This window comes from Panthera leo, chromosome B1, assembly GCF_018350215.1.
Source record: "Panthera leo isolate Ple1 chromosome B1, P.leo_Ple1_pat1.1, whole genome shotgun sequence".
Classification (NCBI taxonomy): Eukaryota; Metazoa; Chordata; class Mammalia; order Carnivora; family Felidae; genus Panthera; species Panthera leo.
Window position 1 is genome coordinate 198,253,283 of NC_056682.1, and position 14,790 is coordinate 198,268,072.

General features: G+C 49.5%; 1 protein-coding gene across 1 annotated transcript; it reads right to left on the reverse strand.

Moving 5' to 3' along the window:
• Positions 1-809: 809 nt before the first annotated feature.
• On the reverse strand, positions 810-11,453 carry TMEM128 (transmembrane protein 128). Its single transcript, XM_042936906.1, has 5 exons — positions 11,319-11,453; positions 9,651-9,792; positions 5,796-5,954; positions 2,850-2,958; positions 810-1,434 (listed from the first exon to the last, which is right to left on the reverse strand). Exons 1-4 carry the CDS (start codon positions 11,413-11,415, stop codon positions 2,859-2,861), a joined length of 498 nt encoding a protein of 165 aa, XP_042792840.1. The 5' UTR covers positions 11,416-11,453; the 3' UTR covers positions 810-1,434; positions 2,850-2,858.
• Positions 11,454-14,790: the final 3,337 nt, after the last annotated feature.

A 14,790-nucleotide genomic window follows, 5' to 3' on the forward strand; every position in this document is an offset into this window, starting at 1 on the left:
GCGTCAGGCTCTGTGCTGACAGCTCGGAGCCTGGAGCCTGCTTCGGATTGTGTCTCCCTCTCTCCCTGTTCATCCCCTGCTCGCTCGCTCGCTCGCTCTCCAAAATAAATAAACATTAAAAAAATTTAAGATGGGGGGCACCTGGGTGGCTCAGTGGGTTAAGCGTCTGACTTCGGCTCAGGTCATGATCTCACGGTTTGTGGGTTCAAGCCCCGCGTCGGGCTCTGTGCCGACAGCTCAGAGCCTGGAGCCTGCTTCAGATTCTGTGTCTCCCTCTCTCTCTGACCCTCCCCCGTTCATGCTCTGTCTCTCTCTGTCTCAAAAACTAAATAAGTATTAAAAAAAAATAATAATAAAAAAATAAATTAAAAAAAAAATTTAAGATGGGATGGCGGGGGGCCTGACCTTGCTCCTTACTTGTGAGGAAGCCCTCACGTGTGGGTACACAGGCTGGGCTTGATTCTGCCCGCTGGTCACGCCTGCCTCGTCCCATCCCTGATCCCGGATCTACGTGGTCTTTCTTTCTCTCTCCATTACCATGAATGGAGTGAGCACCTACGTGTACCAGGCACTGTGGCGGGTGTTTTGTAAACATTAGCCCACATCTTCTACCGAAGCCCCCTTTGTCAGGGAGATGATAATCAACACCACAAAGCCCGTGCCGGTGAGGTTTAAGGTGAATGTGGTTGCATTTGAAAGCGTCTGTCTTCCTGAGGTCTCCGAAGAGCAGAGTAGACTTACACCCTTAACGCAAAGTGCTATCAGCTGAAACCAAAGGTCCCAAAGTCTGCAGTAACAAAACCCACAGGAAAGTTATAAAAATATTTTATTTAAATGTTAAGGAAAAAGTACGTGTACTTAAAAATGAGTAAAAGTGCCCATGTTGAACAAATGCTAGAAACCCAGTAAGTTACACAATGATAAAATCTAAAGTGGCAGGAACACATAAAATGCTTTCAAGTGGTCCTGTCACCTAACAAAACTACTATAAAAATGAGATCGCAATTGCAGAAGCTGGGTTAAAGGCACATGACATGATCATTCCCACATATACACACCCAGTGATCGCATACGATCAAAGGGCGAACAACTCTGCAATTTGGGGAGGACACCATGTGCCTATAATGAAACTCTGCTTAAATGTTCACACCAACACTTTCTCCGACGATTCATCAGACTGACACCACAAACTAATTATTTCTATTTTGAACAGAACATTTCTGAGTGTGAAAAATTCAGTAATCACTTGAGTGTGAGGACAGACAAACGAAATCGAATTTATTCTGATTTCAACCAGACTGCAACGTTATAGTTTTTCCGAGGAAACCACTCACTTCCTAGATACGAGGACACGTTGTAGCACTTGTTACACCTGCGATGCTGCCAGCTGGCTGGGTGCTGAATCGTTCGCGTCGAAGTGACACGCTCTTACACCTGAAAGAAAGCCAGCATTTATATTCTGAGTGAGACAGTCTGTCTTTTAAGCAGCTGGATTTCCTGTTTAAAAAGAACAGTTCAGGGGCGCCTGGGTGGCTCAGTCGGTTAAGCGGCCGACTTCGGCTCAGGTCGTGATCTCGCGGTCCGTGAGTTCGAGCCCCGCGTCGGGCTCTGTGGTGACAGCTCAGGGCCTGAAGCCTGTTTCGGATTCTGTGTCTCCCTCTGTCTCTGACCCTCCCCTGTTCATGCTCTCTCTCCCTCTCTCTGTCTCAAAAATAAATAAATGTTAAAAAAAAAATTAAAAAAAAAAAAAAGCACAGTTCAGTCCACATGCCTGTAACGCTCTCTGGCTCTCCATTACCAAAAACAAACTCACGTCAAGGGTCGAAAGCTCCTGAACGTGCGTAAAAACTGAAAACTGAACGGCGGAAAACGTAACGGTATCAGGGCGGAGGGGAAAAGCAGGACACGGGGTCAGATGAGGCTCCATCCTGCGGCGACACGTGCTGACCCGGACAAAGGGAGAGACGCCAGATGGCCCCGGACAGCACAGTGTGCACAGGGGACTCTCCACCTCTGTGGGGCCACACACCTGCTAGTGACCACCTGCAGCCTGGCAGCGACGGGATTCTGTCCATGTCTCCCTTATTTGGGTACAGTGACTCCCCTTAGAACTCCAAAGGGAGCACAGGCTGTTAGCTGAAATGCACCCCAATCCTTTACTTAGTATGTTAACATCCACTTCTCTGGGCCTGTTTTCATGCCTGTAAACTGACACATGAAGAAGCTTTCCTCCCAGCTCTGAAGTCAGTTGCGTAAAGAGAGGGCCTATCTTGGCTTTTTCACCGTGTCCCTAAGCACGCAGAGGGAGTGCTCTCATGCATATTTATTTGATAAAGGAGTTGTCTGGTACTCGACAGACAGACCCCGCCGTGTAAGGCAGCAGGCCCAGGGAGGCAGTCGTCCGTGGGGAGCAAGAGATTCTATAAGTAACACGGAAGGAAAAGGCTGATGGGTCGTCCGTCAGATTTTTAGGAGGGAGCCAGAACAGCTCGAGTGGGTAAAAGTGCCCGTTCTTCCTACGTTCCTGCTCCCTAACAGCAACCTAGCCAGTCGTCTGGTGTGTATCAGGTGATGGAAGCTGACCTGGGTGGAAAGTGACCTACTGTGGGAGCTTATCTACACCGTAAGGTGTAAATACGACATCTCTGAAGGGCGGGGTGCCTTACCCAGGAAATAGTCATGGAGAACTAAATTATGCAGAAGGGAAGGGGTCTCGGTCCCTTTCATCTCAGAGTTGAAGGAAGGCACAGTTGGTGAGTAGTCCGTCACTGCTGTGCCACCTGGAAACGGTCACCAAAGACACTGGTCCAGTGAGTTCAGTGTTAGAAAGGCCGTTCCAGAACTCTTACCTCTGGACATCACCCAAGGAGTGAGATCAGCATCACAACGCCCATAAACTGAGTGAACAACACCAGCGGGGTGAGGAAGGACCACACGTGCCACAGGGCAACGTTGAAGCTGAAAAGGATAAGACACACGCGGTTGGCCACTCCAGCTGTAATCCACGCACGTACCCCGAGATCCCACTTTGAACTCCGTTTGGGAAAGTTCTCTTAGCCAGCAACTGTGTGTGTATGTCATGTTTCCCAGAGATGTGGTTTGGCCAGCACTGGAAATATCACAAACTCTTCAGAGAGCACTTGGGACCGAACCACTGAAGGTCCTCCCCCGAGAGCTGGCCCAACAGGATCCCAAGTCTCTCAAAGTCAGTGTCTGTGGCGGCACATCGCCGACAAAGGCTACAGCCTGCTTCCACGACCCGCACACTGTCAAACCATCAGAGTAAAGACACAGTTTCAAATAACTTTTTGTTAGAAACAGGATGAAAAACGTAATGACGTATAAGTTGCTATTAAATCTCCCTTTGAGAGAAACACTGCTCCTGTCGCCAAGGTAAGAATAAGACAGCTTCTCAGTGCAAATGATCTTTATGGACTGAATTTGTAAGAGCAGAAGTTAATTAAATAGTTACTGGTTTCACTATGTAATAGTTTTTTAAACGGAACTTTAAACAACGGAACTTTTTAAATCCTACTGTTCTAAAAAAAATAACCTTTCCGGGGCGATCTCACTCTTAGGATGTAAAACAGCACACCCGTGTACCCACATCACCGAAGGGTCAGTAATAACCACAACACAAGGTGATACATGTCAATGCCCTCCAATTTCAATGACAGAAAATTAATCATAAAAAACATTCAATTAAACGGAATAGGCACAAAATATATGGTTTTTCCAAAATCCCAATTCAATTGACATAAAGAAAGGAAAAAGCTAGAGGAATATATACAACATATAAAGAACAGTTGTTCTCTCTGGCTGCAGGATCATGGGGATTTATTTCCTTTGTGTTTTTCTGTAATTAACAGATTATTCTTCAGTGAGCAAGTGTGCTTTCATACACATTAAAAAAAAAAATCAGTGTTTTTTCATCGACTACCTATTAAGAAGAAGGATACGGATTGTGCCATTTTCCTGGTAGCAAAGCAGTAAGAACAACTGTAAGTCTAGCCACCAAAGGAGGGTAGGTTCAACAAACCCAGGTTATGTCCATGTGATGATAATGTGTACAATTAAAAATAATGAGGCTTATCCAGGGGCGCCCGGCTGGCTCAGTCGGTAGAGCATGTGACTCTTAATCTTAGGGTCCTAGGTTCAAGCCCCGTATTGGGCATGGAACCTACTTAAAAATAAAATAAAATAAAAATAAAGAGGCGCATTTTTTTGTACCAATATGGATGAATTACCAATGATACGGCTCCGTTAAAAAAAAAATGGACAATCACTTTGGGAAAAAAAAAAATTTCAGCTGTTTACTGCAATTGGAGATATGTATAACCTATAAGCCAGCAATTTCACCTCTAGAGACATGTATACACGCGTGTGCACACATACCTCCAGCAGACACGCGTGCACATGCGCATGAGACTCACACACAAGAATGTTAAGAGCATCATGAACAACAGCACCAAACTGGAAACGATCCAGATGCGATCAACAGTAGAAGCGATGAACGCATTCAGTGATGGGACGAAATGCTAACCAGCAACGAGCGGCTGTGATACACGGCTCGGGTCTAACGGGAGATGGGGTGAGGCAGGATGAGACCGACACACTCGGCAGGAAGAAAAGCGAGGCTTCGCACACACTCTGTACAGCACCGTCTAAACTACAACCCCGCTCGTGGGACACGTTTTCTTTCACAGTGAAGACAGCAGCTTTCTGTTTGTTCTGAAGTTTCGAGTGTGAGAATGATAAACAGGTACCAGACATAGCACTGCATGTGAACAGCCAAATGTACAAGAATACGGAATACCTGAATCCATTTCTACGAAGTCAAAAAAATAGACAAAACGAAAACGGTACTTAAGAGATGCCAAAGAAAGCAAGCCCCACACGGGTCGGGACAGTGTCTGTCCATGGGCAGGAAGGAAAGCGCCCTGGCTGGGGCGGGGGGCGGGCGGAAAGGGATCACGGGGCTGGTACGGTTCTCTTTCCTGACCTGGGTGAGGGTTGGCCAGTGCAGTGGTTAACTCATTCAGCTGGACAACTTAAGCTGTTTCCACTTTCCGTATTACATTTCCCAATCAGCACGATGTAATTAATGAATTAATTTTTTAATTTACAGCCAAGTTAGCATATTGCGCCATAACGATTTCAGGAGCAGATTCCAGTGATTCATCCCCTACGTATCACACCCAGTGCTCACCCCCACCAGTGTCCTCCCTAATGCTCCTTACTTATCCATTTAGCCCATCCCCCCACCCACAACCCCTCCAGCAACCCTCAGTTTATTCTCTGTATTTAAGAGTCTCTTATACTTGTCCCCCTCGCTTCACATTGCAAATGATTTCAAAAGCAAAACGCAGAATACATACAGATAGCACGTCAACATTTGTGTTTTAAACAGCTAAATGCGCGGGACACCTGGGCGGCTCCGTCGGTTAAGAGTCCGACTTCGGCTCAGGTCATGAGCTCACGGTTCGTGGGTTCGAGCCCCGCATCGGGCTCTGTGCTGACAGCTTGGAGCCTGGAGCCTGCTTCGGGTTCTGTCTCCCTCTCCCGCTTCCCCTCCCCCACTCACGTTCTGTCTCTGCAAAATGAATAAACCTTAAAAAAAATTAAAAAACCATAGCTAAATACGTAAAGAACGATCCTACTAGAAAGGGCCTCTGAGACTAGCAATGACAGGAGGCCATTTTCCCGTTTCTCCTTTTCTGTAAGCTTCGTGCCCCGTACATCGGCACCTGATCACAACACGCTTTATTCCCCTGGTTGTTGCAAAGTTAACTCACCAGACGCCGGCCGCAATAAAAGCCGCAGTTGTCACGGGTATCAAGGCTGGATACTTGACGTCGTAATCTTCAATCCCGCGGCACCACTCCAGATAGAGGATGCAGTAACACGCAAGCGACAGGCTGATCAGCAGGAGGGCGCCGCCAGCCACGAACCAGCTGCAGAGACCAAACGACACAAGGGTTGCCAGCAGACTTAGCGCCTCAGCGCGCGTCTGAAAAAAGGTTTTCACCGACAGCCTAAAAATCGATTGCTACGCAGATCAACTGGGCGAGGGGCCCAGAGGGGCCCACGGCTCCCCAACCCCCGCTTTCAGATGGCCTCTGTCGGGCAGGAGATGGGGTGACACAGGAGGGGTCCGGCAGGTGCAGCAGGAAGAAAGTGAGGCTCGAACAGCCGTGCACTCCCCACGCTCCACAAACCACCACCCGAAGCACAAGTCCACTCGTGGCGCCGCGTCTCCTCTCACGACACGGCAGCTTTCTGTCTCTTTCTGAAGTTTCGAGCGGGAGAGTAAGAAACGGGTGCCATGAACTCCTCTAAGGTAAGGAGGCTTTCTGGGGGGACTGAAAATCAGACTGGAAGGTGGTTACCTCAAACTGCCTCTCGGAACAGATTTCTGAGCGAGACACCCATTTCTAGAATATTCCCAATCTCCCTCCAAGGGGCAGTGTCTTTTTCCTCCCTTGGAATTCTACCCCAGCGCTGACTCAGTGTGGGTGAGGCGGCCTCCTTGGCCCCTGCTGGTTGTGGGAGGAGGCCAGATTTGGGGAACGAAGCCCTCTTCCTGTCTCCCAAGGTCTCCATTCTCTTTCGCTTCTTCACGGGGAGAAGACGGGGGTTCCATGCAGACGAGAGAGGGGTCATGGGGTCTGGAACAGTCACAGTCACACAGGCACTGAGTACACTTCCAGCCATGGCAAGCTTCCAGGTTCCTTTAAGGCACTGAATGACACTGCAGTGCTGGGATCAGTTATGAGAGGCGGGATAGCTCAGTGGTTGCAGCGTGGCCTTCCAAATCTGCCTGTCTGGGTTTGAAGCTCAGCCCCAGCACGACTAGCTTTGTGGCTCTGAGCAGGTTACTTAACCTCAGGGTGTTCTAGAAACGTTAGTAGGACCTCACAGAACAGCTGCGAAAATCACATAGCACTCTGAAAAGTGCTGCCCCATAGCGAGCAGCATTATTCCGCTGGTGTGATTGATGGAAAACATACCTCCACGTTCCTCCTTCGGGGTCTGCAGAGGCCTCTCTTCTGCTACAGTGTCATTCTCAACAGGGCGATACTGCCCCCAAAGGGAAGAAATCCTCCTCCTCTTTCTGTATGCGCAGAGAAACTCCCGCAGGACGTTACGGGGTGGGTAGGAATGAAACGTCTCACGGAGGCTCCTCGGGAGGTGGCAACAAAGGTTGAGGAACACTGTGCCAGAGTCACGGTGACCTCCTTGCTCGGTCAGGATCCTTCCGTCTGTTCCAGGTTTTAACTCCACCTGGAACGCTGGTGCGGCTACTGCGTCCAGACATGGCAGAGGACAGAAGCAGCTGGAAAACCCGCCTGAACCAAAACGCGACTGCAAGTCAGAGGCCCTCCACCCTGGCATCGGAGTCCCTCGGCAAGGTTGCCAAGGGAAGCCATCTTGCCCCGGTTTCCCAAATTCTGACTCGGTGGGTAACGAGGAAGAGCCTGGGTATCTGGGCTTGTGATTTCCGTTGTAGTTTTAACCAGCAACTCGGCTCACACACACGACCAGGATTTTCTTAAAAACTGTGATTTCCAACCCATCACCCATCACGCTTCGCTTTGTTTGTTAACATAGACCTGTGTCTCCTATCTCTGAACATCGTCTTGCAGCCTTGCGTAGATTGGAAGAACCCTAATGCCTCGAGCTTCCGAACTTGGGGGCTAACGGCAGGGCAAGAGATGAGGAACCACTTCAGGTAGATTTGTAAGGCGGCAGAAGGCAGCCCACAACCCCTCTTGGGTACGGCCCTCGTCCGACGGCCGCTCAGACTCCCCACTGCTTACCGAGGCCCTTGGCAAGAATATAGTGCCACTCAAAATCCTCAGCCTTTGAGTATCCGTTCAGGTCTTTTGTCTCTAAGGTGATACTTTTCTGAGGCCAGGCCGGTGACTTCTGTGTCCTTCTCCTGCCCCACAGCCCCGGCTCTGCTACGGGACAGCGCGGGCTCCTGGGCAGCCCAGTGACTACGGCAGGTGCCCCCAACACCTTAGAGGTGTAACCAACCGTCCCTTAGCTCAGCATTTCCTTCAACTAGAGAGAATACTTAAAATAAGGAGACAAAGAGGGAAATCCTCCTCTCTCTCCTAAAACCTCCAAAAGGCCTGCCTCCCGAGGCTGGGCTGACTAGGTGCTCCTTCTAGGTGTCCCACGGCATCCTGGGCATATGCTTATAGCGCGCACATGACCCATTCACCTGTCTTGGCCTGAAAGGGGCTACCGGGGGGCTGGAAGTGTGCTTCCTTGATCACTGTCACCACAGCCGAACACACCTCAGGCTCTCGTGTCGTATCTGAATAACAAAGAGGCCGCTGCTCCCGGCAGTGTGCAAAACAACTACTCATCCTCTTTTCCCAGCCCAGGATCTACACCGACTGAGAGACACAAAGGAGTTAGGCCGATGACGTCAACTGTCAGCTCTGTTACTGACGGAGCTGCAGGAAGATGGCTTTGGTGACCAGACGTGCCACCAGGTTCCAAGTTGACATGAAAACCTAGAGACCCTCTCGGGTTGGGGCTGCCCCCAGAAATGACGGCACAGAAAGACAGACCAGAATCTGGGCTTCCCACAGACAGCTGGCTCCCAAGAGAAAGAAGGTGCCTTCGACACGTGGCTGGTTCTTCATCCCAAACTCGGTCAGGGAAGGGGCAAGCAGGGTAAAGGGCAGGAAGACAGGAGTGTTTAAGGAAAGTTCTAGCTCCTGGCATTAAGGCAAGAGACGAATAGGCTTTTATGGAACAACTGAAATAAGTCCCATATGCCTCCTTTCTCCTGAATGCATGCTCTGTGCACCTCCCGGCTCTCCCTCCCGCAGTCAGCATCCGAAGGCCTCTGAGGAGAAACTGTGCGTCACCCCCATGATGACACGGGATCAAACGGTCCTATCCACACCTCTCTAGCCCTGCTGGTCCCCGTGCTCGCATCCTGTGCAAACCACCGCTCCCAGTGCCAGCTCAAAGCTCACCAACGTCTCTCCCTCTTGGCTCTGCTGTGTGGGGGCCTCGAGAACACTCTTCAACATTCAGTGAGGACTCAGGTACGATTCACAACCTTGCCCCCCCCCCCCCCCATCAATTCCTGAGATCATACCGAAGAGATCTTAATCCTCATGAATGACGGACGATTTGACATCAGGCCTCAAAGCTCCCGACTCCTCCTCTGAGTGACGTCAACCCTAATTCAATCACTCCCCGTAGTTACTTTGTTAGCTGTAACTATGCTCTGCAAACAAACTCTGAGGCCCGGTTCTCACCCGCCAGGGTCCTCGCTCCCTCCTCCCGGTGCTCCTGCACTGTCTTCAGACAGACTGTCAGAATCTTTCTTCTTCCATTTTTTACACATGGATTAGGTTCTTCTTAAATTCACTACCTTCCCCATCCTCCAACACACTTGTGCTGAAAGGCATACTGAAGTACTTTCCAGTTTCATCCGTTCTGCTGTACGTGTCCCAAGCACACACTCTCTTGGTCACTAGTGACCTTTGTGTCACCAGTACCTCCAACACCGTGCCTGGCAGGAAGTAAGAGATTTCTAAGCATTTGAAGAACGCAACTCACAAGACACTATGAGCGATGAGACGAGGGCGCTTAATTACGAAGCAATGAAGCTTTCTCACCTATTGGTGTGGAAGTTTTCTTTAACGGTTTTAAAGAAATCAACATAGTAGGTCACAACAATGGATGCCAGAATCCAGAATCCAGAATGGATGTTAAGTCTTGGAAGAGGTTTCTCCTTTCTTTCAACAGCGGTAGAGACTTCTGCAAATAAGGGAGATTTCAACTTATCAAATTACCATAAATTTATGAGGAAAAAGAACACCTATTTTAAGCCGGATAAAATAATTTCCTAGAGCTTTCCCAAAACCAGATTCTCTCCAATTAGAGAACAGATTTCTTCTGTACAGCCACCAAAACACGTTTATATTTGCAGAAATAATTAATAGGAACCTGCTATAAAACATATTCAGTATAGGCAACTTGTTCCCCCTAAACGAATTTAAAATCAAATTTACAATATTACCGTCTTTTGGAAAGAAAGACACCATCTGGTAGTATAGGAATTTTAGTATCATGTTTCATATATTGCCTAGGAAAGCAATTAGTCTTGTTAATTAAGAAAAATGGAGACAGCAGACATTAGAGCACAAAATGGACTTGTAATTTCCCCCAAATACTTTTAACTACATATTTTAATTATTTCAAACAAACACAACCTTCTGAGGCAACGGCAGGGCACAGCAGAGGTCTAGTCCTGATACAGCACTGTCTAGACAGGTGATGGACAAATCAAATTTCTTCCAGTTGAGACCCAATCTGAAAGAATAGGTGGCTGGGGTTGGGTGTGATTGAGTTATTTCTAACAAATTCCCCAGAGGAGTGACATGCCCCCCCCACCTCTTAATTCTCGTGAGAACCTTTGGTATACATCTGAGACCCCCGACCTTGAACAAACCATCTGAATCCCCAGGAGGCTTGTTCATAATACAAATTCTGGGAGACAGCCTCAGAATTTGTAAATAAGAATGCCTGGGCATGATGTTTTCTGCGTTTATTTTTCAAAGGGTTGTAAGTGCACGATTTGCAACATACAGGGCAGAAAAATCTAAAATGAACTCTCTTTCCCCTATACTTAACCCTAGTTTTCTCAACCCCAAAGCAACTACCAACACCAACTTCTATGAATTCTTTCATACTCTATGCATTTACAGGTGAACACACATCACACGTTACCAGGTCTGTGCCCAAACGCTGGTACAGCGGACTTTGTCCTGCGCCTCCCTGTGAAAATCATCCCCACAGGGCGAAAAAAGTCTGCCTGCCGTGTCATGTAGAAGTACATCCAAATGTATTTAACCAGCTCTCTGCTGATAGGCAATTAGACATTTTCAGTCGCTCGCCACTACGAGGAATGCTGAGGTTAAACACTGTGCACATACGTCCTCGTGTACTGGTACGAGTATGATGCTTTGGTAGATTCTTAGAAATACAACCGGATGGTATTTTTTATTTAAATGGAGAATGCCAAACAGGTGTCAAACCAGCTCTCCTGGGAATCCTGAAGCGCAGCTGGGATGAAGATGCGCGGGGCTACGCGATCACTAGGAATCTCTCAGGGACGCTAAATACCCGACTTGCAAAACGGCTTGGCAAGCCTTGAACAAACGAAACCTGGTCCCTCCTGCCAGGACAGGGCTGCGGCAGGTCCGCGGGGCCGGCCGTTTCCGGGCGCCTCGACTCCGGACACCTCAGCGCAGCTCGGGGCGCGCCCGGGGGGAGCGCCTCACCCGGCCCGGCGTAGCCCTCGCTGTCCAGCGGGGCCTCGGTGTCCCGCGGGAACAGGTACCGCCGCCGGAGCTGCTCCCGGGCCCGCGAAGCGTCCATCTTGGCAACGCCCAGAAGCGCGGCGGAAGTGACGTAACGACCGGAACTTCCGCCAACGGCTCCCCGGCCGAGGTGCTCGCTGCTGTGAGGGGTGGAGCCTATGCAGGCCGAGGTTTTAGTTGGTGAGACTCTAGGGTGGGCTCGGCTTTTCGGCCTCAGTGCTCAAGTACGCAAACAGGATTTGAATTTGAAAACACTGAGCCTGGGCCCGGCGGAAGGTACCCGCAGCGGATTCCGACCTACGGAAGCCTGGGAGGACCAAGCTTCCAGAGGCCGCCGAAAGTGTGCCGGGCAGGGGTGCGAGGCTGTGCGGTGCCTCCTGGTTCCCCCTGGTTCCCTTTGATCTTGGCGGACGGAGCCTCCCCTGGCTCCCCTGTGTCCAAACTTCGTAGTCTCCGGCTTCTTCCCTGCTCCAGGAATCGCCCAGCTAGACTTGAAAGGGTCCAAGGCAGCCGCAGGACCTGCTGTACCTGCTGTACCTGCTGCCGAGCCTCGGGCCTGGGCCCTTCCGCTGGGATGGATGGGCTTGTGCGGGAGATAAACCTCTCCGCGCCTGTCTCCTCTTTGGCACCTCGGGGGTTACACCTGCCCATCCCTGGATCTGTTGTGAGGTTTAAGTGGGAAGCACCCGTATGTGGTGCATGTTAACCCCCGTCTTCTGAGTCTGGAGAACTATAACCCCGCCAGGAACATGGGAGACAAGTTTGTTCTGGCCCAGAAAACTGCGTTTTCCCCTCACTCTTGCTCATCGACCGAAAAAGACTGTCCCTAACTCACGATTTTTCTCCGTCAGTAGTCCCGTGAATTACGGTCCTTCCCCTGCCCTACGTGTCACGTGTTGAGAAGTTTGGGGCTCAATCATTGAAACGTTTACTGAGCACCTGCTGTTCGCAGCAAACTGTTAAGACACCATGCTCCACACTAGAGATTAACATGAGTAAGACATGACGTTGCACTGGAGGAGCCCTTGGACCAAAGATGACCCCAGAGACCTACCACCGCCTAGTTTAGGGCTTATAAATGTAGAGAAGAGTTCTGTTAATTCAGTCAACATTTTCCGAGCCGCTGTACCTGCTAAAGTGCCGAGGACAGAGGTGGGTTAGAAACTCGGGGAGGAGACGATTTCAATACGAGGCCATAATAGAAATACTGTGGGGGGGGGGGGGGCGGGTTATGGGAGCACCAAATAAAGGGCGGTGTGCTCTGCTGGGGTGTGTGGGGAGCAGGGAGAGTGGCTTGAGGTGAGTTGAATACAGGAGTGGATAGCTCAGTAAGCCATGGAAGTCAGTTTGGTAGGCACTCTGGTATCTTCTATATGTTATGAGTATTTGCAGAAGAGATGTAATAAATATTCAAGAAAAGAATGGCAAGTTTCTGCCGGTTCATTTCTTCAGCCTTTCTAGCAAACTCATAGGAGCAAAGGATGTAACAGCTGGGCAGATCATATGGCCTGTCGACACAATACCTCCTTTTTGTTTGGTTTTGTGTTGCCTTTTCTTTTCAGACTCCTCAAGAACCAGGGTTCATCAGCTCAAAGCCACCTGGGGTCTTTGCCCTCCCGTCTTCTCTCTCTTCAAACAGGGGGTTTGAAGCCTTGTCAACAGGAAGTGACTTCCTCGTATCACATACAGTCTTCTGTTGATTCTCTCCTTGCAAAAAGGTCAGTGCTGGGTCTCCCTTGTAACTGAATATTCCCCGGAGCATCACAGCTATGCCCGAGTTTCCATATGTAGTACGTTCAGGTCAGATCTGGTTTCCCCTTTGATGGTTTCAGGGCCTTTGTATTTGGATCCGAAATCCTTTTAGCCTTCTTTCTCGGGTGTTATTAATGGCACTACTGCTTACCGTGTTGATGATACTCAAACGCAGGTTGGAAAAGGTCCAGTGTTTAATGACCACATCTTCATTGCTGGGGCCATTTAAATAAGTTCCTCAATGTGTGTTCTGTGTACCCTAATAACAGATAACTGATAACAGAGTGCTACCAACCGGGGGATCTCCTTTTCAATGTCAGTTACTTATGGGGAAAAATGAAATTGACTGTGACCCTTCCCAGCTCTCCTTAGTAACGTGGTTAAGTCCAGGGTGTTTACAGTCTGTTGAATCCCGGCTCCATCGTGACGGGTCCTTCGGCAAGTTATTTTATTGTTCTAAGTATCCGTTTCCTCATCTGTGACACAGTAGGTACCAGGACGAAGATTCGTGTGTACTGATTGCTTAGCCTGGTGCCTGGCACGGAGTGTGCGTTCAAGCAGGTAGTTAATATACACTATTGCTAATGTGTGCTTCCCAGGCCTTCCAGATCCTGCTCACCTCCTGGTCCATTCGTTATTCCCTTCTCCTTGGGCCCCAGATAGGATTCTTGTGGCCATTTTCCTTTTGCTTGCGCTCTCCCACCTGAGCGTGGGCAACAACCATGCCTTAGCAGCTCCCCAGAGCCTGGCAGGTAGCAGAAATCCCATTACCCAGTTTTCAACTTGACCCTTGATCACAGCTAACTGGTCTTCACTGCAGACACACATCCCTTCCTCTGAGAAGCCCCTCTCCCTCCTTTCTGTAGTAGTTCTGCAGAGTCCTCACGAGGCCGACCCTGTCCTAGCGGAGGACACAGGGCCCAAACCAGACCCGTCAGCCCCTGGGACTGAGGCTGGGGCTGCTGGGATGGTAAGCTGTGAGGTCAGTGTGGCCTTTGGGGCTGGCACCATAGAGACCCATGGAGGAAGTCCGCCTAGGGAGGAAGCTCTGAGATGCACGCCAAGCCAAGAGGTAGCATTTTTGATAGCACTGTTCCAACTCCTGACTCCAGCCAAGGCCTGGTTAACCTAGTTAAGAACACGAGCTCTGAGGGTGTCTGGGTGGATCAGTCAATTGAGCATCCTGCTCTTGATTTTGGCTCAGGTCATGATCTCACGGTTCATGGGATGGAGCCCCGTGTTGGGCTCTGCACTGACAGCATGCAGCCTGCTTGGGAGTGTCTCTCTCTCTCTCTCTCTCTCTCTCTCTCTTTCCCTCTCTCTCTCAAAATAAATAAATATTAAAAAAAAAAGAGAGAGAGAAAGAAAGAACATGAGCCCTGGAGCCAGCCACCTAGCCCTGGCGTTACTGACTTTGCCATTACTGGCTGCTTCAACCTTGGGCAAGCCACTTCTCTTCTGCCTTAGTTTCCTCACTTGGAAAAGTGAGTTAAGAATGGGTTACGGATAGTATCTACTTCATGGGATTGGGTAAAGATCAAAGTCTTGATAACATGCACAAAGTGCTTAGAACAGTGTCTGACCCAGAGAGAGCTCTCGATAAGTCCTACCTGTTGTTATGAATCCATTGCTGAGGCATCACAGATTTCTGAGCCAAGAAAACCAAAACTCATTTTTATTA